The following is a 25,426-nucleotide window of genomic DNA, read 5'->3' on the forward strand; positions in this document are numbered from 1 at the left end:
TATATGGCTTTATAAACCCTTCCCACACTCTTGCAATGTTCTAAACTCTTAAACCTACGTCATTTTAATATACATATACAGTGAGGAAAATCTGAACACCCTGCAACTTTGCAAGTTCTCCCACTTAGAAATCATGGAGGGGTCTGAAGTTTTCATCTTAGGTGCATGTCCACTGTGAGAGACATAATCTAAAAAATAAATCCTGAAATAACAATGATTTTTAAAATAATTTATTTGTGTGTTACTGCTGCAAATAAGTATTTGAACTCCTGTGAAAATCAATGTTAATATTTGGTACAGCATCCTTTGTTTACAGTTACAGAGGTCAAAGGTTTCCTGTAGTGTTTCACCAGGTGTGCTCACACTGCAGCAGAGATTTTGACCCATTCCTCCACACAGATCTTCTCTAGATCAGCCAGGTTCCTGGGCTGTTGCTGAGAAACACGGAGTTTGAGCTCCCTCCAAAGATTTTCTATAGGGTTTAGGTCTGGAGACTGGCTAGGACACTCCAGAACCTTGATATGCTTCTTACGGAGCCACTCCTTGGTTCTCCTGGCTGTGTGCTTCGGGTCATTGTCATGTTGGAAGATCCAGCCACGACTCATCTTCAATGCTCTCACTGAGGGAAGGAGGTTGTTCCTCAAAATCTCACAATACATGGCCCCGGTCATCCTCTCCTTAATACAGTGCAGTCGTCCTGTCCCATGTGCAGAAAAACACCCCAAAGCATGATGCTTCCACCCCCATGCTTCACAGTAGGGATGGTGTTTTTGGGATGGTACTCATCTTTCTTCATCCTCCAAACACGGCGAGTGGAATTAAGACCAAAAAATTCTATTTTGGTCTCATCTGATTACAGGACTTTCTCCCACGACTCCTCTGGATCATCCAAATGGTCATGGGCAAACTTAGGACGGGCCTGGACGTGTGCTGATTTAAGCAGGGGAACCTTCCGTGCCATGCATGATTTTAAAATATGACATCACAGTAACCTTGGAAACAGTGATGCCAGCTCTCTTCGGGTCATTGACCAGCTCCTCCCATGTAGTTCTGGGCTGATTCCTCACCTTTCTTAGGATCATTGATATGCCACGAGGTGAGATCTTGCATGGAGCCCCAGTCCGAGGGAGATTGACAGTCATGTTTAGCTTCTTCCATTTTCTAATAATTGCTCCAACAGTTGATCTTTTTTCACCAAGCTGCTTGGCACTTGCCCCGTAGCCCTTTCCAGCCTTGTGGAGATCTACAATTCTGTCTCTGGTGTCTTTGGACAGCTCTTTGGTCTTAGCCATGTTAGTAGTTGGAGTCTTACAGATTGTGTGGGGTGGACAGGTGTCTTTATGCAGCTAACCACCTCAAACAGGTGCTTCTAATTTAGAATAATAAGTGGAGTGGAGGTGGACTTTTTAGAGGTGGACTAACAGGTCTTTGAGGACCAGAATTATTGCTGATTGGCAGGTGTTCAAATACTTATTTGCAGCAATAACACACAAATAAATTATTTAAGCATCTTACATTGTGATTTCTGATTTTTTTTAAATTTTTTAGATTATGTCTCTCACAGTGGACTTGCACCTAAGATGAAAATTTCCGACCCCTCCATGATTTCTAAGTGGGAGAATTTGCAAAGTCGCAGGGTGTTCAAATACTTATTTTCCTCACTGTATGTATTGCACAGTATTGCAAAATTTTCCTCACCAGCTCTGCAGACCAGCAGCTCTGTTCCGGTCAGGCTCGGTTCTGGTTCATCAGACCTACCCTGCAGCAACAAAGCCCACCGCTCCGTCCAGGTTGACGTGCACGTGGATAATTGAGTTTCAGGAAGCTTCAGGATTATTTGAACTTTCCTGTCAGTTCTGAGAGATTCATAGATGGATCGTTAAAAACTTTCTCTTCATTTCTGCAGATCGCAGCGGCCGGAAGCACTGTTGGCTTCTGGGTAGTGTAGTTCTTTTGACTGGTGTTGCAGTGTAGGCTTATTGAAAGGAAACTACAAAATGACGGCGCCTTTCCAAAGTATTGTTTTTTTCGTTAATTTTTTTTATCCCGTATCGTCTCAAACACGTGAGTAATATTAAAGTTGACAATCACTGAAAAGCCGTGAAAGAGCGAGTCCGTGAAAGTTGAACCATGAAGTATTGATGGACTACTGTAGACAAACGACGTTGACTCATGGAGCACACAGACAGAAGCATTGTCTGCCTTCTCCTTTGAGCAGCAAGTGGTAATTATGGTATGCCAGACTACAGGCTGTTAGAAAATGAGTCTGCTCTTTGATTAAAACAATAAGCCTCACATCGGCTTAAATCACAGGTTTGTGTCGTTCCTTCTGTGCGTTACTGTGACCATTCTGTCCGTCGAGGTGCTCATTGTTCTGTGGCCTCGTTTCTCCACAGACTTCTGCCTCAGCTTTGTTCTCAGATCTGTTTGTCACTTTGTGATCCACGGAAATGAGGAGAAAATTTTTGGAATAAAGTTGTTTTTCTGCTTTTCTGCTTACAAGCTGCCTGAGAACAGCTCCTTCATTTTGTCTTTCTCTTGCCCGTCATGCTGTCCCTCTGATGCACTCTGCAGTTTCTGTGATGGTCTCCTCTGACCGCAGCGCTGTTATCCAACAAAACCCCAACAGGGAGCTGACACGAACGGCAAGAACTGTTCAAAATGAGGCGCACGGATAAAAACCAACTGGTTGTTCAAAACTTGAACGCAGTACTGATTTGAAAATCGTTTTATTAACAGTAATGGTTGGGTGAGCGAGAAAAAAAAAAGTATAGAGGTTTTATGCATGATGCAGTCTTGGTTTAATAGTTCTTGTATTTTTGCATTTATTTAAATCTAAGCTGTTGAAATCATGGCAGTGTGAAAAGCTGTTTTTGTTCTCGGCACAAATGTTTTTGTTGCATGAGGCGTCTTAATACCAGTTCATGGTGATGGTTTCCAATTATGTGAAGCAATAAGTGCGTGATTACCCTTTAGTAACCTTCCAGTTCATGTGTGGAGATGAGGAGGGGTCTTTGTGCCTTTCCTTCAAATTCTCATTTTTTTCTGTCTCTCTATTTTGAAAGCTCTGTTCTGCCCTCTAGTGGCTCAGTAGTAGAAGTACATCTGATAACTACACAAGTTACAGACCGATAGACCTTTTATTTTAGTACACTTGTTTTTCAGGAGATCTTATCTTCATGTTGAGTTTCTTGTAATGCAAGTCAGAAATTTAATTTGGTCAAATATTGACATAAAATGAAACTTTCTTTCCTCTCTCCTCAGTTTCCTCGTCAGATTTGGTTCAGCTGACCGGCTCACTGAAGCGTCCCGGGTCGTCCAGCCATCTCCGTGTCCTCCACAACCCTCTGACCTCTGGTCTGAACCCAGAAGGGATCTACGTTTGACCCCCCCCCCCCCCCCCCCCCCTCCACACACACCCACCACTACACACACACACAAACATAACTGATGTGTGAGTCAACACGGAAAGTGCAGGACGCCTGGACTATGCATTCTGTTTTTTTAATGTTTAGTGTGAAGATGCAGTGAATCAACAATCTCTGAAGAGAAGTTACTGAGCACTTGGTGGAAAGAAACAATGATTTGCGGTGATGGCATTCACTAAAAAAAAAAAAACACGGCCTCACATTCTGAGGCTCACAGAACTCTCTTAAACACCTGTCTGTTGTGGGTTTTCTTAATCAACACGTGGTGTAGTTTTACTTCAGCACCTGCTGAATGATCTGCATTCTTCTCTCTTCAGCATCTTGATTTAAAAACCTGCCTTCCAGACAGTATTCTTGAGAATCTTGATAAATGTATCTGTATTATTATCTCTCCAGCGTTAACAGCTGGCTCTTATAGAAGTGAAGGATCCATGTCGTCTGTTGTAGAACTGTGAACACTCTTTCTCTGTGCTCGGTTCAAGTTGAAACTATGCACAAAATGCTTAATATTTTTCTGACTGATGAATGTTTCAGTCCATATTTACCAAAACGATGGCTTACTGTAAACGTTTAACACTTTTTAGCTTTATGTAGGGAGTTTTATTTTATTATAAAAAGGGTGCGTATACAGTTAGCAACGTATAAAAAGCTGCAGATTAAAACAGTGTTAACAATCTTCTGTAGCTGAATTTAGTTTGTTAAAGAGCTACAAAGTCTATTTTTTTCCTGAATGTATCGTGCTTGTTTCTCTGAATGATCTTCGGCCAAAGATTTGCAGGTCTAGTTGCATGATCATGATGGCCGTATGTGAATGTGCAGAGTACTCGCAGTCCGTTGAGTCTGTTAGATGAGCTCCCGATGGCAGCATGTCACACGGTTAGTTCCAGCTGATTAAAATGGCCTGTGTGCGTTTGTCAGCATGCGTTCACACATAGATTAGTCGAAGGTTTGCAGCACCTCCTCGACTCTAGATAATCAGCTGATGTGTGTGTTTATGTCTGTGTGTGAGTCTCAGAAAAGCCAATTTATGAAGCTCCTTTTAAGGTTGTAGTCCAGCTGCTAAACACTTCAAAGTGCCTTACACTCATTCCACAAATGGTGCGTTCAAATACTGTACAGTAAATATTTGGTGAGAACCTGAAGGAATATAAATCAGGATCAAAACGTTCTGATCTGCAACAGATAACTTCAGCATGGCATTTTTTTTTTCTGTTGGTGTTTTATAGAAATGTTGAAGGAGAAACTTTGATTGCTCTGAACTTTGCCACTGTCTCGTCACTACAAACCTACACACTCTGAAATGTACTCAAACTGAAGTGGATCTTTTTCCCTCCTCGTCGTACATCACGTGTACTGTAACTTGGATCGTGGTCACTGTTTACATCTTCACGTCTTCTAGAAAACTTTAAGATGTCAACTTTAAATAACCTTGATTTTTTTTTGTATGTATTCTATTTTTCCTTGCCTTAATCAACTGCAGATTGTTGACGTGTCTGTGTGTGTGAATGTGTGTGTGTGGCTGCAACAGGCTGCTGATGTGACGTGGATCGCATGGTTCAATAAACCATCTGATGAAACCAGCTGTCTCATGACTGATGCTTGCTGAAACTGCATAAAAATATTTGTAGATGCAGTGAAAGAAAACCGTGTCCAGTTTTACACCAGCAGAGGGAGACATTTACACACTGATGTGGAATCAAGAGGAAGATGCTAAAAAATATGCTTCTTTAACAACCTGTTAAGAAACTGGTCCAGTATAGCACGTGTGTGTTTGAAAGAAATGTGAACTTCTGCTTTAAGTAGGTGTTTTTGCAACAATATGTTCAGATAAGTGTTGCTCCATGTTGTTTATCTGAGAGTCATTATTTTCATCTGGCACTAACAAATCGTTATTTGAATAAAGTCACTATTCCAAAACATAAATATATTTGTTTAAAATGGTTTAAAGTAAAAAAAAAAAAACTCTGTTCTGTTCAGATTGTCTTCTATTGCGCAGCAGTGTGGACTTTCAGCAGGAAGGTGAAGTTTTGAATCTCAGCTGTGGCTTCATGGGGTGAATGTTTATGAAGCATTACCACTATTGTGATCCATTTTTCTTCCATACATTTTTTCGGTGTCTTTCTCGTCCCGCAGATTTTAAGCTATTTCAACAAATAATGTCAAAACGTTCAGGAGAAGGGTGCTTTGACTTTTGGTATTGGTGCAGCTTCAGCTTTCTGAAATATTAAACCTTTTCTGCCACTTTTTCCTTATATAAAATGAATTGAGCTCATTTTACATCCTTCAAATCTTTAGATCTGTTTACAACCTTTTACTTTCACATTTTGTTCTGGTTCAGCTTCTTTGTGCAAATTTAAACTTTTTTCGGCTACTTTCAGCAAATTTCAGCTGATTTTTTTTTTTTTTTTTTTTTTAACTTTTGTGCTCCTTTTAGATTATTTCTGCTAACTACAACATTCTTGTCCTAACGTCTTTCTGATAATTTCGGCTTGTTATGCTCCTTTCAGCTTATTTCTGCAAGTTTCAGCTTTTTCTATTATTTAGCTGTTTTCATGTTAATTTAAGCTTTTTCAGCTAATTCCACATTTTTTGCACTTCTTTCAACTTTTATCAGCAGAATTCAGCAAAAATGTGCTCTCTACCTTTTTGAAATTTCAGCTTCTTTCTGCTTTTTAAGCTACTTTTCACTTGTATTTTTTTGCTAATTTCAGCTTTTTTCAGATAATTTCCACTTTTTGTGCTCATTTCTGCTTCTTTCAACAAACATGTTTGTTCTATTGCTAATTTAAGCTTGTTCTACCTGTTCAGCTACCTTTTTTCTTTTTAGCATTTTTAGCTAATTTCAGCTGTTTTCAGATAAATTCGACATTTTATGGTAATTTCTGCTACTTTCAGCCTAATTAACTTCTTTCTGATAAATTCAACTTATGCTCCTTTCAGCTAGTTTCTGCCCTTTTTGCAATTTCAGCTACTTTTTAGCTGTTTTGTACTAAATTGAGCTTTTTCCGCTAATTCCACATTTTTCAGCTCATCTCAGCTCCTTCCACTTCGTTCTTGCAATTTAAGCTTCTTTCTGTCTTTTCAGCTACTTTTCAGATGTTTATTTTTTGCTAATTTCAGCTTTTTTAGCTAATTTTCTTTGCTCATTTCTGCTTATTTATTTAAACCTAATTCAGCAAATACGTGTTCTTTCTGCTTTCTTCTGCTAACTTGGGCTTGTTCTTCCATTTCAGCTAAATTTCAGCAAGTGCACAATAAGTATTCACACTGCATTTTTGCAGGAAATGTAATTTCATTAGTTGTGATTAAAGTTGGTCGGCTTTCTCTGATGGGTTTTGTCTAAATGTTCTCACAGTCTTATCCTAAATGTGAGTTTGTGTCTGCAGACTGTGTCTTGTACGGTTTGTGTCCCTGTGATGTGCTGGTGACCAGTCCAGGTCACCTTTCACCTGCTGACTGATGGAGTTAGGCACCAGTAACCTGAGCACGGTTAAGTTGGTAAAAAAAAAGAATCTATTCTTCTACAAAGATGATGAGCTCATTTGTGACCGCATGCTTTAAACCGGACCTGACCCAATGTTGGAGCCACGACTGAAAAAGCCCAATCTCCTCTGAACTTCAACCTAGCTTTCAGGAAGACCAAAGCAGTTATAGTCAGATTATCTCAGTGCTCGAGAAGTAACATATGGTTGAAGTAACTCGGAGAGTGCAGGAGTTCAAGTATCTCGGGGTCTTGTTCACGAATGAGGGGAAAATGGAGCGAGAGATCCGATAGGTGAATAGGTGCAGCACCTGCAGTGAAGCGGGCGTTGTACCGGTCTGTCGTGGTGAAGAGAGAGCTGAGTCAAAAGGTGAAGCTCTCAATTTACCAGTCGATCTACGTTCCTACCATCATCTATGGTCATGAGCTTTGGGTTGTGACCAAAAGAACGAGATCACAGATACAGGCGGCTGAAATGAGTTTTCACCGCAGGGTGTCTGGGCTCTCCCTTAGAGATGGGGTGAGAAGCTCGGTCATCCAGGAGGGACTCGGAGTAGAGCCACTGCTGCTCCATGTCGAGAGGAGCCAGTTGAGGTGGCTCGGGCATCTGGTTAGGATGCCTCCTGGACGCCTCCCTGGTGAGGTGTTCCGAGCACGTCCCACCGGGAGGAGACCCAGCGGAAGACCCAGGACATGCTGGAGGGACTATGTTTCTCGGCTGGCCTGGGAACGCCTCAGGATTCCCCCGGAGGAGCTGGACCAAGTGGCTAGGGAGAGGGAAGTCTGGGCCTCCCTACTTAAGCTGCTACCCCCGCGACCCATCCCCGGATAAGCGAAGAAAATGGATAAATGGATGGATAGCTCAGAGAGGTATGAGGGTGAGAGACCATTTAGGTGCTTAATAGTAAACAGGAGAATTTTAAAATGTATTTGTAGAGGGAGCCAGTGAAAGGAGGACAAAACTGGTGAAGTATGATCAAACCTACGAGTTATTAATAGCCAAGCTGCAGCATTTTGGATGAGCTGGAGACGTGAAAGACCAGACTAACCCCGCCATAAAGTAAGTTACAATAATCAAGTCTGGTTGTAATGAAGGCGTGGACTCTTTTCTCCAGTTTTATTATCGTTAAAACTTAAAAAATCTGAATCCATCAAGCTTTAACGTCAAGACATTTTAACAGAGGGTGAATGGAGCAAGAACTTTTAGGTTTTAAGAGCAGATAAATCTGGCAATCATCAGCATAACAATGAAAAGAAAGACCACAGGATAGGTCTATTTTTAATAATACATATATTTACTAATGTTTTTAATAATCAGAAGGTTTTGTGAACCTCAGAACTGGTGTCTTACCTAAAATAAAACTGAAAATGCCTCATTCTACTTTCATTTTATTAAGACTTTAAATAAAAAACGTCTGGTTTTGATTCTGTGTAAAGCTTTTGAAAAGTTAGGAGGTCTTTCAGTTTTTCATCTTCATGGGCTTTTCATCACATGACTTTTGTTCAAAACTTCGGCTTATTGTTCATTCTTCTGCTGCGAGCCGTCAGCCGATGTTAAAACTCCTTCCATCCACTGAACCACTGAACCATCACCGCTCTTCTTTTGAATTCTTCTGTTTTAAGCTAGTTTTTTTTGTTTCCTCTCATGGCCCGTTTCTAACAGATTCACCCCAAACTAACCAACGTTACGGTGACGACATACATGCAGAGCAAGAAAACGGCTGCAAAGTTGAGTTTTTGATATTTATTTTACAACTCATCAGCAATAATTTAGAACAGCATACAGCATCAATGAAAGGTGCAACAGTTGCTCAGTTAAATCTTAAAAAAAAAAAAAGAGAAGGGGGAAAAAAATTCATAAACTACAACAATAAGACATGTTTACTTAATGGTAAAATATGTACAAACATACATGCCACTTTGATAAGAGACGCGAGGCAAAACCAGCTGACTTAAAACTACAAAAGCATTTGAATGTCTGCCAAATACGACGTTTGTGCTCATTTAGTCACGTGTTAAAGTTAAAAAGTGGTTAGATGTTGGAGGTAATCCGTTACAAAAAAGAGGCCAAGAAAAAGTTCTTCACATGGCGGTAATAAACACAAGTTGTCAGTTTTTTAGGGTTCAGGTTGATGCATGAAATCCTCACAAAGCATCTTCCGGATGAAACTGGATCATATCAAGACAGCTCAACAAAGAGAAGTACAGTGATTAACTTTCAAAATGACCAACTGGAGGGGTGGGGGCAGAAAAAAGTGCACTTTTATGCCTCATCCTAGCTGGGAAAATATAAGTACATTCAATAAGAAAGCTCTCTAAGGTGCTATCCTACAATGTTCCTGGAAACTCTTTTCTTACATCACAAGCAAATAAAACTTCTTTTGAAGAGGGACTGATGTTAAATCAGCTTTTTGTTGGGAAGCAGGGACCAATCAGTTGTTTTCAGGAGGGGCAGTAATGTGTCCCCCCCCCCCCACTCCCTGAACCAGCCTGCCTCCGTGCAAACTTGGAGTGAGGTAATGAGGGTTCTCCTCTGGGCCCATTTAATGAACGAGACTACCTCGGAGCTAATATTTACAGTCAGCCTGCAGCTTCTTACAGACAGAGGTCAGGTCGTGAGGGTTCTGCTGCCCTGCTGCCGTTGAGCAAAGGGGCTTGTTGTTTTGGCACCGATGTCAAAACGTTTTTATCAAAGAGGATATAAAAACTCCTTCCAGCTGTGAAGTGTCAATCATTGGTCGTTCAGATTGTTTGTGCAAAAGGCACGCGCAGTCAGTCACAATAAGGTTTGTACACATGCTGTGCAGCTCCTCGGTTTGCCTCATTAGCTGCTCTGGCACGCGGTGAACTGCGCGTGAGCCGGACTGTTCCGCTCCGGGGACGCGTCGCCTGCGTCACCCTCTCCGTCACTAACGGGACTTTCCTCGAGCTCCTCAGCTGAGCCCGTCTCTGCCTCGTGCGGTCCGGAGTCTCTGGACTGAGGGGGGGCTCCGAGGTGCGCGGACAGGCCGGGGAAGGCGGCGGCAGCAGCCGCGGCCGCGTGCGCCGGATACAGCCATGGGAAAGGAGAGGCCAGAGCCGCCGCCGCCGCCGCGGGGTACATGTACTTCTCAAGGCTGTTCTTGTCGAAAAAAGGCAGATACGGCGCCGCGGCCGACGGGTTGATGAAGTAGAAAGGCATGCAGATCGGTGTCTGCTGTCCCGCCGAGTTCACTCCCATCAGAGAGTTCATGAACGCCACATCTGGCCTGCTTTGCTCCGCGCCGCCCATCCCGTTCCCAGACCAGCACGTTTTAGTCTTTTTGGCCGCCCTGTCGTCTCCAAACTCCTGCTTCACCTTCACCGCCCTGGCGCCCGGAGCCTTGCGCGCGCACTCCCTCTCCTTCCCGTCGCTCTTCTCCGCCTCCCCGCCGTACCCGCTGTCCGTGTCCGTGTCGTTCTCGTTCAGCTCCCCGCCCTGGGTCCTCTGGATCACCGGCACGCAGTTAGCCTGGCCGTCGGGCTTGTGCGCGTCCCCGGCTGCGGGCAGCTGGTGCTGCGCCGGCGCGTCAGGCTGAAACTGCGCCAGCGCCTTGTGGAGGTGGCTGATGAGCTGCGCGCACCTCTGCTCCCTCGCAGCCCAGTTCTCGGACTGACTCAGGTACTGCAGGACCTCCTTGGCGCACGTCTGGAACCCGGAGTGGAACGCATCCAGATCCGCGTGTACGGGGGGCTTCATGCAGCGGTCTCCTGCGCAGACGGATAGAAGTGGCCACAACGTTTAGAAGCTGCATTTTTATCCATGTAAATGATCTGTCCTTGAAGTCTAAGCTGAAACAAAGTTACTTTAAACCCAGTTGCTTTAACTGGTCTGGAGCTCACCGTTCTGCAGCGCGAGGATCTTCTGGTGCTGCTGCTCCGTGACAGCAGTCAGTGCGTTTAAATGTTTCAGCGTGAGCTCCAGAACCACAGCTTTCTCCAAGTGTCCGAGCGTCTGTGGAGGAAAGAAAAACAGTCATCTGTCTGCTTGGACCGTTCCAAACCTTTCTCTGATCAATAAAATAAAATCAACTTTTTAATTTAAATAAAACCTCACCGACAGCTTCAGGTTTTCTGGTAACAAGTCCTTCAGCTGCCCAATACATTCATTAATCCTGTCTCTCCTCTTCTTCTCTATCAGCCGGTGCGGTAACTTGTACGCGTCCTGGTGCCAAAAAAAAATACAAGCATTAAACAGAAATATGGCCCAAAAGTGTAAAAAGAAATAATAAAAAGTTAGGTTCTTAGCTTGGAAACGGAAGTGTTTAAATGGAACATGAAGTGCGCACCTTCCCACCGTCCTCCCGCTTTATGCCTCTTTTAGATTTGCACATGTAGAGCGGCGGGAAATCCACCCTGCAGACAAACAGAGAGGGATGATGAGGCTGCCATCATGCTTCACTTTCAGAAAGAAGCTGCGCTTACCCCAAGAAGTCCGCGTGCTCCATGAACTGCCTTTCATCCATCACTTCTCCGCCGCCGAGCTGCTTCTGAGCTGCTTTACTTTGGGTGGAGAGATGTTTGCTGCTCCTGCTGCCACACACACACACACACACACCAACACACGTGCGCGCGCGCACTGAGGGAGACGGTGGAGCGGAGCGTGCGTCCTCCAGCCGAGCTGCGATTCACTGGTGTCGGTGGAAGCCCGAGCTGCCACTTCGCGAAGCTGTCGGCTCTGTTTTGTTAGAGCGCACGCGCGCCTCTGGTCGGGGAGCAGCTTCCGTCTCACGTGTAGGCTGCACCAGCACAAAGTCCAGTAATTAGACCGCGCGTGTGTGCGCGCGCGAGCGTGTGTGTGTGTGTGCTGTTCCTATAGAGATGGAGCCGTCAGCATCTGACTGCTGAAGCGCGGTTATGCTGCAGGTGCGCGCACACACAAGAGACTGTAACAAATAAAAAAATAAATCAAACTTACTGCTCTTATTTATGAGCAGCTGAGTGGGCTGTTCTCAGGGGCACCACCAAAGGGGGGTTCCACCTGTCCGCAACCCCCCAACTGGCCAGATAGTATTTTTCACTGGAGTAGACAAACACTGGAATGGGCGCAGACGGCGTTGGGTGAGATTTTGGTCGCCATCTTGTAAAGTGCTATAGGTTTCACTCAGGGCCGCCTCCAGAAATGTTTAAATGGGGTGGTCCTGTTGTGTGTGATTTTGTGTGTGTGTGTAAATGTCTAAAGCTGTAAATAAAAATATTTTAAAAACAAATCACAATCAGCAATTATGAACTGTCCATTTTACTTTATCATTTTATTTGTTTATTTGATTTTTCAGGTCACATTAGTTTCAGAAAAGCATTGTCACAAGGTATTGAAGCTCGTCCTTTCCTAACTTTGTATTACGGGTAGTTCCATGAGAAGTTTGAAATTGTGATATTTTATTGTTTTAGTTTGTTTTTAGCTATTTCTTTATATATTTGTGAACTATTCAAGTCCTAATATTTTAATTTATTATATTGTTATTTGTTCCTTTTTGTTCTTAACCTCCTTGTGAAGCACTTTGCTCAACGTTGTTTAAATGTGCTAAATACAGTGCCTTGTGAAAGTATTCGGCCCCCTTGAACTTTTCAACCTTTTGCCACATTTCAGGCTTCAAACATAGATATAAATTTTTTGTTTTTTGTGAAGAATCAACAAGTGGGACACCATCATGAAGTGGAATGAAATTTATTGGATGTGTCGAACTTTTTTAACAAATAAAAAACTGAAAAGTGGGGCGTGCAATATTATTCGGCCCCCTTGCGTTAATACTTTGTAGCGCTGCCTTTTGCTGCAGTTCCAGCTGCAAGTCTCTTGGGGTTTGTCTCTATCAGTTTTGCCCATGGAGAGACTGAAGTTCTTGCCCATTCTTTCTTGCAAAACAGCTCAAGGTCAGTGAGGTTGGATGGAGAGCGTTTGTGAACAGCAGTCTTCAGCTCTTTCCACAGATTCTCGATTGGAGTCAGGTCTGGACTTTGACTTGGCCATTCCAACACCTGGATACGTTTATTTGTGAACCATTCCATTGTAGATGTGTCTTTATGTTTTGGATCATTGTCTTGCTGGAAGATAAATCTCCGTCCCAGTCTCAGGTCTCTTGCAGACTCAAACAGGTTTTCTTCCAGAATGGTCCTGTATTTGGCCCCATCCATCTTCCCATCAATTCTGACCATCTTCCCTGTCCCTGCTGACGAAAAGCAGGCCCAAACCATGATGCTGCCACCACCATGTTTGACAGTGGGGATGGTGTGTTCAGGGTGATGAGTTGTGTTGCTTTTACACCAAACATATCGTTTTGCATTGTGGCCAAACAGTTGTATTTTGGTTTCATGTGACCAGAGCACCTTATTCCACATGTTTGGTGTGTCTCCCAGGTGCTTGTGACTAACTTTAAACAACACTTTTTATGGATATCTTTGAGAAATGGCTTTCTTCTTGCCACTCTTCCATAAAGTCAGATTTGTGCAGTGTACGACTGATTGTTGTCCTATGGACAGACTCTCCCACCTCAGCTGTAGATCTCTGCAGTTCATCCAGAGTGATCATGGGCCTCTTGGCTGCATCTCTGATCAGTCTTCTCCTTGTTCGAGATGAAAGTTTAGAGGGACGGCCGGGTCTTGGTAGATTTGCAGTGGCCTGAAACTGCTTCCATTTCAATATGATTGCTTGCACAGTGCTCCTTGGGATGTTTAAAGCTTGGGAAATCTTTTTGGATCCAAATCCGGCTTTAAACTTCCCCACAACAGTATCTCGGACCTGCCTGGTGTGTTCCTTGGTCTTCATGATGCTCTCTGTGCTTTGAACAGAACCCTGAGACTATCACAGAGCAGGTGCATTTATATGAAGACTTGATTACACACAGGTGGATTCTATTTATCATGATCAGTCATTTGGGACAACATTGGATCATTCATAGATCCTCACTGAACTTCTGGAGTGAGTTTGATGCACTGAAAGTAAAGGGGCCGAATAATATTGCACGCCCACTTTTCAGTTTTTTATTTGTTAAAAAAGTTTGAAACATCCAATAAATTTCATTCCACTTCACTATTGTGTCCCACTTGTTGTTGATTCTTCACAAAAAATTAACATTTTATATCTTTATGTTTGAAGCCTGAAATGTGGCAAAAGGTTGAAAAGTTCAAGGGGGCCGAATACTTTCGCAAGGCATTGTATGTAAAATTGACCTTGACATTCACATTTATTTATAAAAAAATAAAAGAGCCGCCTGGGCCCCTACATCCTAATGTTGAGGACACTGGTTTTAGGCCAGTTGTCCTTATTCAAGGGAAACATATTTTAAGTTTGATCTTTAACTTTAAATATGTCATTTTGTATTTTTAACTCCTAATTGCTCAAATACAATGTTGAGGTTCTAATCCGACTACGGGAAATTTAAAATGCACACAAAGCAAAAGCTCAAAAGGTGTAAACTGTCTGGCCAAGGGTAACCTGTGTGGGGAAGGGGCTCCAGGTTTTTAGGGGTGGTCATTGCCCCCTCTTTTTCCCCTTTAATGGTGCCCCTGGTATCATTCTATACAGTTTAAATGTTAATGCCTTGTATGTGGAGTTTGCCGAATCATCAGAGTGCTAAAAAAATTCATTCTCATTTTGCTTACATGTTTGTTAAAAACAGAAAATAGTATTCTGTTATGAACCTCCCAACAAGCTTGGTCAAACATTACTGCGAGCAAAATGCCGACTCAGTACTCTGCTCTAAAATGATCAACTAGTGCGATCATTGTAACCTGACCAGAACATAACTCCACGCACCTTAAATAATTAAGTACTTTGTGTGTCTTAGTCTAACCAGAGAGTACTGAGAAAGTGAAACTAGAGACTTGAGGAGGACGATAGCCAACATTTTAAACAACTTTTTTTTTTTTTTTTTTTACAGAAAAACAATTATTCTAATTTAATAGCAAATTTCAAATGGATTTTTTGACAGTTTTTTTGAGTTTTACATGTTAGGAAAAAGTGAAACCTGTTTTCCAAACTGAAGAGGAAGACATAAAATAAAATAAATATGTATGTGTTGGCGGCACGGTAGTGAAGTGGCTATAGCTGTTGCCTCACAGCAAAAAGTTCGCAGGTTGGCTTCCTGGCATTTCTATGTGGAGTTTGTTCTTCCTGTGCACGTGTGGGTGTCGCACGTTAAGTTAATTAGTGACTACATTGTCCCCAGGTGTGAGTGAGAATGGTTGTCTCTGTGTGTCCCTGTGATGGACTTCTGACCTGTCCAAGAAGTCCCCTATACCTGCTGGTTTTCAGAGCCAGACTCTTTTGTCTAACATCAGTAAAATCTTCACTGCATAGCAATATCTGTTGTCACCAGGCCATTCCCCCATCGGTGAATGGTATCTGTCTGGTCCCTGTACTGGTTTGGGAAACTGAAATTGATGATTTAGTATTAATTTACCATTATGGCCCTTTGGGGCTGAAATGGCTCTGCTCGGTGCAGTGACTGCAAACAGTCAACAAGTTAGCTGCAGACTTTATGTGATCGACAGACACACTGGATTACACCACTGCATCTACATTTGAATTCTGTAATACAGGGCAAGTGTTACTGACACTAAAAACAGCTGGGCGTGTGTTTTCTGTGCATACCAGTCAGTGCACTACACATCTGCCCCACTGGGTTGATTCTGGATTAAAAGGGTGCTGAAACTGAATGAACTGATACTTCTAAAGAAACTGAAAGGATTGTATTTAATTCTGGATTGCAGTTGTATATTATTTATGATAGCATATATGTATTTTGATTCATGAAGTATTTTACTCTAGCATGCATGCACCATGAAGGTAAAAACTGAAAAGGTCACATTTTTTAATGAATTATGACCAAATATGACGTAATGCTCACTGATAAAACGAGATGCCACATTTTGTGAAGTGCAGGCTTCAGTGATTATGACAATTAATGGCACTGGATGCCAAAGGTGAGTTTCGGATATTTGATTTTACATTTATGATCTGCAGCCATTCTGGATGTATTTAAGGTCCACGTCTCAAAATGTCAGCACAGATTCTTCCATGCCAGTGTTTGTTTATTTCAGCGGTTTATCCCCCTGATTGTGTAGCCTGGCTGCTCCACTGCGACATAAATCATTAAACCGTCTGACTCACCAGGGTGAAGACAAATAAGTAAAAAAAAAATTAACTCTTAAAATGAACTAAAAACTCTTTAGAAGAGATGTTAATGTGGAGCCTCGCAGCCTGTTGCTCTACTGTGGGGGTCTGAAACATGCAGGCCAGATGTGTCCTCAGTAACCATGGCACCAGCCCAGCTGTGTGCGCAAATACGTGCGTCGCGCTTCACCATGAGCGCCACTTGTCTATAAATATGACAGCATTTAACTCCCACCTTAAAAGAAAGTGAGTCATTCTATCGTTCAATCAAGAACATTTGATCAAAATAAGACTTAAGTTTAATTTTGATCAACTTCAGCAAGTTTGTTTGTCGAAGTCAGTGACACCTGCTCCTCTCTGAATGTTCCAGAACGCCTGCGTTAATGTTCTCACATGCCTTCTGATCACATTACTCCTTCCTGTTAGTCATGTGATTGTTCCTGGCAGGCAGCATATGGCCGTCTTGTGTAACGGTGCTGACAAAAAGTCATCCAGTCACTCCTGCTGCTGACCAAGTGTGACCTCCTCTCTTAGCTTCTCATTAACCTGCTGGAGTTTCTCTTTCTGCCTCTGTACAGGAGAAAAACACTCCTGTGTCTGTGTTGGAAACCTCCCCCCTCCTTTGAGCCTTCCCTTCCCTCCTCTTCCTCTTCTATGCTGCTGGCTCTATATGTGGCACTGGAGCTGCTGTAAGAATCGGGTCCAAATGTTTTCCATATTAGTTCAGAGCCGTGTCTGTTTTCAAACAGCAGCTGAGCTGGGCTTGGTGAAAAAAGCAGGCAGGGAGGGTGAGAGGCAGCCAGCAGTCAGACTCGCCCACTCCAAAGAGAGTAACAGGAAGAAAAAAGTGGTGAAGACAAAACAGAGAGAAGAGAGTGGAAGCCTGGAGGAAGAATGGGACAGGGACAGAAAGGTTTCAAAGACAAGAAGGGGAGCAAGAGGAGGGATGACAGCCCGCCACCAGAGGACGGTGATAAGTGCAGAGTGTGTCGTTTCCCTCTGCTCGTCGCCCTGCTGCAGCTCCTGTTGGGGGTGGCTGTCACAGCCATGGCCTTCCTCACGTTGGCTATCAGCCCCTCGCTCCTGGCCAGGGAGACGCCTCACTGGGCTGGGATCATTGTAAGCGTCTGCTCTGTCCACAGCCACTGCATGGAGCATGAATCTCATTTCTTATATAACACTTGCATGACCCTCAGCTCTGTTACCCTGAGTGATCACACCAATTCTCACATTCAGATAAACCTCCGTCTGAACACATTCACCTAAACGCCTGCTCCTTCTGAGGCGCACGGCTCTGCACGCTCTGTTTGTGTTGTGCATTCAGGAAGCCCTCTGCAGCTGGAAGGCAAGCCAAGACATCCAGTCCCAGCACGGCATCTTCAACTTCTGAACACCGTGGAAACCCTTTTCCTATACAATATGCATACTTAACATACCTTCCTATAAACTTAAGTACATTTATTATTTGTGAGCACTGAAAACTGCTTGAGAAAGAGCTTTGTGTTGAAAAAAGTTGGATTTAAAGACTCTAAGTTGAGCATTGAGGTCATCAGACTGTAAATAATGTAATGAGGTTCAGACAGTTAAAGTATGTTAAAATCTCTGCATGCAAAGTGCCTGAATTGTCAGCTTTGGTTTAAAAAAAGTGTAAATCCAGATGCATATTTAAATTATCTTTGTTATAAGGGAGCAGGGTTTCTCTTTTACTCAATTTCTATGTAAATCAGCACAAAAAAGGTTAATTTTCCTCGTCATCTTAGCTTGGAATAAAAGATCTCCGGTGGTAAAAACACGTTCCTGGTTGGTCTTGGCCTCGAACAGAGGCCATCAGCTCTGAAAAACATTCCTGGACACCAACATCCCGAGTTAGATCCTCACGAGATTCAGCCGAGTGCAAAACATTGAGGTCATCAAGAACTTTCCAGAGAATCCTGAGTGCTTAAGAACCTGGGAAAAACAGTCAAATAAGATGCCGCACGTTAGTCACAAGACTTCGATTGCGCTGCGGAGATAGAGTGTGAGTCTGTGTGTGTGAGAGAGGAGAGAGAATAACAAAGTAATATAATCAGATAGCAACTTACTCACTGCTGATTCATATAATATTAAGAAACATCCGGGACCAGATTGTTGTTTTTATACTACAATATAAAAGGGTGTAGAGGCTTCAAGCTGATACTTAGACGAAAAGGTTTAAAAATGCAAATAAATACATTTTATTGGAGGTTTTGATTAATTTGGAACGAAATGAAACCAAATGCACAAAACAAATTTCCTGTTTCTTGCAGCTTTGTTTAGTTTCCATCCTGGGTTTCATCCTCTACTGTATCAACTATCAACCCGATGAACGGTCATCTCTGCAGTTCATCGTAAAGGTGAGTTTACAGACAACCTGATGGACTTTCAGTCAAGTTTAAATCTGATTTCTCAAAAACGTAAAGTCACTTTCAAACAACCGAACACTGAGATATACAAGACAGATGATCTGTGCAGAGAACGAGGTTTTATCCTCTTGAGCTGCAAAGTGAGAATAGAATTGAACTACATTTCTGTAAAAAAGGGTCTAAGTGTTCTACTGCATGAAAATGCTCTGCAGGGATTCCTAAGCAGCAAAGAAGCACTTTCAATAATGCAGCCTAATTCTACAGCTTAATTAGTCCCACAATGCATGCAACTAAAATTTCAAGACAAGTACAATCAGTCCACGATTGTTTCCAAAGATGTTTTTAATTTCCTTTTTGTCCAGCTCTTCTCACACCATGCTCAAATGTATACTTTGTGGAAAATGTAAAATTGCTTCAAAGCAATGTTGTACAGCAAGAGCACAAGAACACAAAGTGCTCATAAATGTCCTCAAGGGAAGAATATAGTCTTTCTTATCACCTTCTGGGCAGGCTGCACCAGGACGCAGCAGCTTGGGCTTTACGTACACAGAGACATAGTGCTGACATCCTGCTCCATGATCATGGGTGGTTGAGCCGTTTGCTGATGTCAACGTTGTGAATTAAGTGGTCTGTGGTGGAGGTGGGGTTATGGTATGGGCAGGTTTATGTTATGGACAACAAACAAAGTGGTTGCTGTGCTTGCACATGGTCTGTGGTTGATAGGTCGGTTGGATGTACTGCCAAATTCTCTGAACATGGACATTCCTGCAGTCAGCAAACCAAATGCACGTTCCCTCAAAACTTTAGACATCTGTGGCATTGTGCTGTATGATAAAACTGCACATGTTAGCATGGCCTTTTATTGTGGTCAGCCTAAGGTACACCTGCACAATAATCATGCTGTCTAATCAGCATCTTGATATGCCACACCTGTGAGGTGGATGGATTATCCCAGCAAAGAAGTGCTCACTAAAACAGAGTTACACAAATTTGGGATTTATATTTGAGAGAAAAAGGCCTTTTGTGTACATAGAAAAAGTCTTAAAAATGTGTGCAAACAACAGAAGTGTTGAGTTTATATTTTTGGTCAGCATAAGTGCGTAGCTACATCTAGGTGTAAGAAAAGTTCCTATTGAAAAGTGGTCAAAATTCTAGATGGTCACTGGCCACTGCCATACTTACATACATACATACATACATGCATGTATGTATGTATGTATGTATGAAAACCAACAACCCCTATCATTTAAGAAAACTATACTTTCTAGTTTTTATATTGCTTATAAGTATAGTTTCCTTCAGATTATTGGAGTGGCCTGTGGCGTGGCCAAGTAGTAATATATGGTGGCCAAGGCCACCAATGGTCACCCTCTGACTCTGCCATTGCATCCGGTGGTGGATAAAATTGATCCCTTGGCTTGCTGTCAACCTTCACTCTGCACCGCTTTGGACAAGCAAAGAAATATCTAGTTCTGCTCTTCTACACAGTGTCACTTCTCCCCACACTTGAATAATTTGCACCAAAAACATTAAGGTTTACTTGTGTTCCCTGTTCAGTTCCAGTCCAGAGAAACACTCATCACATAACTTAAAAACAGTCACTATACAGACCCCTCAGCGATGGGGGACATCAATGTAGGGCTTGTTATTCTTGTCTTTGCAGCCATCTCTCGCTCTCTCTGAGATTATTCAGGGTCAAGGATGTCTAGTCTTGAACTTGAGACACTTTTGTCTCAGGATATCCCACAGTAAACAATAGTAAACTACATCCACTTTTTTTCCCTTTTGGCTGCTCCCTTCTTCAAGGGTCCCCACTGCCAACTAAGTCACATGAAGACTAAAAAAGTAAACAAAGTCGGAGATGGGGTAGAGGTAGCGCAGCCGACTTGGGACCCGAAAGTCCCAGGATCAAATCCCAGCCACTCCCACATGTAGTGGTGTCTCTGAGCAAGACACCTAATCCCCAATTGCTCCCCGGGCGCTTACATAGCTGCCCACTGCTTCACCTGGGTGTATCCCAGGTGCAATGGGTTAAATGCAGAGAACTAATTTCACCATTGTATGAGAACATACAACGATGACAACACATAGCACTCACTTACTTACAATAATAAACTACATCCACTATTGTTCTGTTTTTACCAATTTTCCATTTTCAAATGATGACCATTTTTTTTTCGATGCACTGGTTTTACAGTCTTCTCCTGATATAGCCTCTCAGCTGTTACATAGTTAACACAAATCCTTCTGCAAATCAAGAGCTGCTTGTCGCTTGCATAACTCCAAGAGCAGCAAGTAACTAAAGCTAAAAAGCAGCGGTGAATGAGGGCTCCCGTTATATAACAGATGGATTAGGATGAAGATTTAGTGTGTTTGAGATGGAGCAATTGCATAAACAACACAAAGCCACTGCTCCATGTATTTTTAGACGGTCTCTGCTGTTCAGGACCCTGACACAGGATGTGCATTAAAGGTGGATGGTGGCTGTAGCTGTCTGCCGGTGTCACCTGCGTTGCGACTCCTTTGTGCTAAAAGCTGGGCTCTCACTCCGAGGGTCAGACCTTGCCCTACAGCATTGTGGGTAATCTCTTTGAACTGAATTTGCAATAGGTATTGAGCCAGAACGCCTGTTTTTGAGCCATCATTTTAGCACCACTGGGGTAATCATGAGACAACAGACTCAAGCTAGATTATGATAATAATAATAATAATAAAAACTGCAGAAATGAAGTAAATAGATGTTTTTCCCTCATCAAAGCTTTCAGAGTTAAAGTTCATGACCTCACAGTGCATCTCTGCCCCCGACAGCTCCTGTACTTCATCTTGTGCACCACTGGCCTGGTCATCTCAGTGCTGGTCGTGGCGTTTGCTGGACACCATCACTCGCAGACCAGCAGCCTCATCTGTGAGCAGGAGGGAGGAGACTGCATGTGTGTACTGGATCAGGACGACCCAATCGCTCGCACCTTCATCTACGAGGACGTCAGTGACTGCGAGTCTGTAACCGGGACACTTCCTTTCTACTTCCTGATTCAGATCATGTTGAACCTGGCCCAAGCTTTGGTCTGTGCTGTGGGTACCTTCATCATGTGGAAGCATCGCTATCAGGTCTTCTTCTCTGGGCTGCAGATCAGCTCTCCTTCCACCCAGAAGTGGCAAAAAGTTTAGTAAAAGGGCCTCTTTTTGTTTGTGCCTTAGTGTGTCGTTACAGACAGGTAAGAAAACAGGCTAAAGGAAACGTTTTCAGACAGTAATTGCAATCAGAACATCTGCAGTGCTTCTTCACTTTGATTCGAGTCTGTAAACATCACTGAAGGGTCAAATCAGCCAAAACATTCTGTATTCCCTCATTTATTGTTTTTAAATTGGATTATCCAACACAGGGTGAAACACATCATATTTATCAGACCAGTCAGTGACACCTCAACCTCACATGGATGAAGGGTAGCAGTATGCAGCCCTGTGTGTACCTGGTACTTACCAAGTACTAATCTAGTCATTTCTTCGTGCTTACAGAATACAAACCTCTAACTAGAGAAATTGCATTTCCTGCAAAAATGTAGCGTGAATGCTTATTGCTGAAGAACTTGTTGAAAAACAGCTGAAATTAGCTAAAAACATGCTGAAATGGAAGAACAAGCCTAAGTTAGTAGAAGAAAGCAGAAAAAACGCATTTGCTGGATATGGTTTAAATAAGCAGAAATGAGCACAAAAATGAGTAAATTAGCTAAAATGCTGAAATTAGCAACAATAAAGGCTGAAAAATCAGAAATAAGCTTAAATTACCAGAAGGAAGTGGAGAAAGCACATTTTAGCAGAATTAGGCTGAAAAAAGTTGAAAGGAGTGCAAAAAATGCGAAATTAGCTTTAAAACAGCGAAATAGTAGCTGAAATAACTTAAACTAGCATGAATATGTTAAAAGGAGTGTAAAAAGCTAAAATTAACATAAAAAAATTAATTAGACTGAAAGACTTACCACAAAAATTTGAATTTACCCGAAAACAGTTGAAATTAGCAACAAAAAAAAAATGCTAAAAAGAAAAGGTAGCTGAAAAAGTAGAACAAGTTTAAATTATCAGATGAAAGCAGAAAGAACATGTTTGCCTTCTGAAAGAAGCAGAAATGTGCACAAAGAAGTGGAAATTATCTGAAAAAAGATGAAATTAGCACACACACACAAACCCCAGCTGAAAGTAGCTAAAGAGGCAGAAAGAGCTTAAATTATAGCAGAAGGAAGTGAAGAGAACATATCCAGCAATTTTCAGTCAGATCATCTGGACAGTTTATTTTATTTTTTTTTTTGTGCTGAAATGTTTCACCTTCCATCCAGAAGGCTTCATCAATCAAGGAAACAACACAAAACTGATTCTTCTCCCAACAGCTTACTCCAAAGTGGAACAAACCAGTTATGTAGGTACTAAGATGGTCTCTTTGGCACGCCCCCTCCTCCAGTGCCGGCCCTCTCCCTCATCAACAGTCATGTCAAACTGGTTCAAAACCAAAAAAGTCCATGCTCAATAATCCAGGTATACAATCCAACAATTTTCAGTCAGGTCATCTGGACAGTTTCTTTCTTTTTGTGCTGAAACATTGGAGTAAGCTGTTGGGGGAAGAATCAGTTTTGTGTTGTGTGTTTCCTTGACTGATGAAGCCTTTCGGATAGAAGGTGAAATGTTTCAGCACACACAAAAAAAAGAAACTGTCCAGATGACCTGACTGAAAATTTTTGGATGGTATACCTGGATTACTGAGCATGGACTTTGATGGAGAGAACATATTTTTGCTGAATTAGGCTGAAAAAAATTGAAATAAGTGCAAAAAATGTGGAATTAGCCAAAAAAAGCTAAATTAGCTTAAAAACAGCTAAATAGTAGCTGAAATAGCAGAAAAAGCTGAAACTTGCATAAATAAGCAGAAATTAGCAGAAAGAATCAAAAAGGATCACAAAATAGCTGAAAAAAACCCCCAGCTGAAATTAGCTGAAAGTAGCTGAAAAATGTTTAAATTTGCACAAGGAAGCTGAAAGAAGCTGAACCAGAACAAAATGTCAAAGCAGCGGTAAAAAGTTGTAAATAGATCTAAAGATTTGAAGGAGGTAAAATGAGCTCAATTCATTTTCTATGTGAAAAAAGTGGCAGAAATGGATAAATATTTCAAAAAGGTAAATTTGCACCAATACCAAAGTCCAATCAGCCTTCTCCTGAATGAGCTGAACATTTTGAGATATGATTTGTTGAAATAGCAAAAAAATTGTGGAACGAGAAAAATGCTGAAAAACATATGGAAGGAAAATGGATCACAATAGTGTTAATACTTAATAAGCATTCACACTATTAATGGGTATATTCCATGTGTATCGAGTACCTGCCTGGTACTTAGGTACACCTGGTTCTTATCTCAAATGGAACATGTATCTACCATGTACATCAGAATCAGAATAAGAATCAGCCTTTATTGTCATTTCAGTACAGCCAGTCCAAGAAACACAAACAACCAAACAGCATAGCCAAGGGAAGACAGGGATGCCTGAGGCTGCAGCTTCATGAGAGGTGCTGTCTTTTTTCATTAGATAAAAAAGGCAACACGAGGGAAAGAAGTAAAAAAATAAAAATAAAAAAACATAACTCACACTGTATCCCTAACAGGACACACTGTGAGGTTGCAAAAACCTCAGCACACAAAAAAAGCAACATAAATGTTCACAGGACAAGGAGCAGAAGCTGGGGAAGGAACAGGAGGAAAAAGCGTCCGCCTTCGCCGAGCGCAAGAAGGAAAAATAAAAGACTTAGTACATACCAGGTACTTACCGGGTACTTTTTGTGTACATAATATGTGGTATCTCTTTATCTTGTGGTGTGATATTTATTTAAGTTCTGTTGGAACTGGGCTGTTCCAACAGGATGCACGTCTTTCGCTGGTGGTAATACACAATATCGCTTGGTACATGTACCCATTAAATACCCGTTTAATACCAATAGAAGTAAATATTACAGAATAAAGAAATTTGCTGAACCTCAGACCTGATCTTCATCACAAAGAAAAAGATGTTGGTTTTGTTCTTTACCTTCTCATCGCTCTGCATCAGCGTTTATAGGGTTTGTGAGTAATGATGGCTTTTTGCTCACATTTTGTATAATAAGTAACAAACTTTGTATTTGTCAAACATGAATAGAGTCGGATTTTAACTGACAACTGTTTCCATCATGAAAAACAGAACCACTTGTTTTCTGTTTGGAATTAATTGGACATTTATCCTCTTTTGTATGTTCATTGCAGAGCTTGCTATGCTCCAAGGAAATCCCTGAAATCAGCGTCACTGATTTGAGGCTCCAATAGTGGTTTTAGTTGTTGAGATTTACTGATTAGGAAGAGTTTCTCCTTTAGGTTTCATACAGGCTTTCTGCATACGACTTGTTATGATTTTGAGAAAAGCACCAGAGATTTTTAAATGGATAAAGCCTCCCAGATGGGAAGCGAAACGTCTTCAGCTTCAGAATAAATGTCCAGTTGTTTTTGTTTTTTAACCTTTTTTTTTAATTTGTTCTGTCATAGAGTTTGTTGTATATCCTCAAGCTGTAGAAAATACTTTTGTATAATAAAAAGGTCAACTATTAAACACGGCAGCAGACACCCTCCATTCTTTCTCTGATAAAAGCTTAAGTGACATTTTTTGTTACTTTGTAATAATAAAATCACTAAAACTGAGTCTTTAGCTGAGCTGCTGACAGCGTGTGTTCATTTAAACAAGGACAAAAAAAACACTGGTGTCCATAATAAACTATTTACAGCAGCCGAAGTGTTTTTCAGTTGAGAATCATACGTGGCAACAAAACCTTCAGAAACAGTCTGGACAGACCACGCTTCACTGGAACCAGACTGAAACTGAGCTGCGAAGGTGGATTCCACACCAGTAGTCAGCGTGACTCAACCAGCCTGTGGGAGGTAAACTGCTTCAGCCACTAAAGGGAGGGGGACAGAGGCAAGAGCTGGGGGGAGGAAAGGGGG

General features: G+C 42.0%; 3 protein-coding genes across 3 annotated transcripts in view; 2 read left to right on the forward strand and 1 right to left on the reverse strand.

The window, feature by feature from the left end:
• LOC119415630 (ras association domain-containing protein 8) overlaps positions 1 to 3,687 on the forward strand; it is a 19,625-nt gene extending 15,938 nt beyond the window's left edge. The window contains exon 6 of the mRNA XM_037682785.1: positions 3,265 to 3,687. Within this exon, the coding sequence (XP_037538713.1) occupies positions 3,265 to 3,386 (122 nt within the window). The 3' untranslated portion in view covers positions 3,387 to 3,687. The remainder of the gene's footprint in view (positions 1 to 3,264) is intronic.
• Positions 3,688 to 9,523: 5,836 nt separating this feature from the next.
• bhlhe41 (basic helix-loop-helix family, member e41) lies at positions 9,524 to 11,657 on the reverse strand. The gene is made up of 5 exons (XM_037682788.1): positions 11,353 to 11,657; positions 11,217 to 11,283; positions 10,985 to 11,092; positions 10,771 to 10,882; positions 9,524 to 10,638 (listed from the first exon to the last, which is right to left on the reverse strand). Exons 1-5 carry the CDS (start codon positions 11,391 to 11,393, stop codon positions 9,734 to 9,736), a joined length of 1,233 nt encoding a protein of 410 aa, XP_037538716.1. The 5' UTR covers positions 11,394 to 11,657; the 3' UTR covers positions 9,524 to 9,733.
• A 5,086-nt stretch (positions 11,658 to 16,743) lies between these two features.
• Positions 16,744 to 21,965, forward strand: sspn (sarcospan (Kras oncogene-associated gene)). Its single transcript, XM_037682789.1, has 3 exons — positions 16,744 to 17,158; positions 18,325 to 18,411; positions 21,229 to 21,965. The coding sequence occupies exons 1-3, from the start codon at positions 16,934 to 16,936 to the stop codon at positions 21,586 to 21,588; spliced, it is 672 nt and encodes a 223-aa protein (XP_037538717.1). The 5' UTR covers positions 16,744 to 16,933; the 3' UTR covers positions 21,589 to 21,965.
• The last annotated feature ends 3,461 nt before the right edge of the window (positions 21,966 to 25,426 follow it).

Source organism: Nematolebias whitei, chromosome 10 (genome assembly GCF_014905685.2).
Source record: "Nematolebias whitei isolate Nwh7 chromosome 10, NemWhi1, whole genome shotgun sequence".
Lineage (NCBI taxonomy): Eukaryota > Metazoa > Chordata > Actinopteri > Cyprinodontiformes > Rivulidae > Nematolebias > Nematolebias whitei.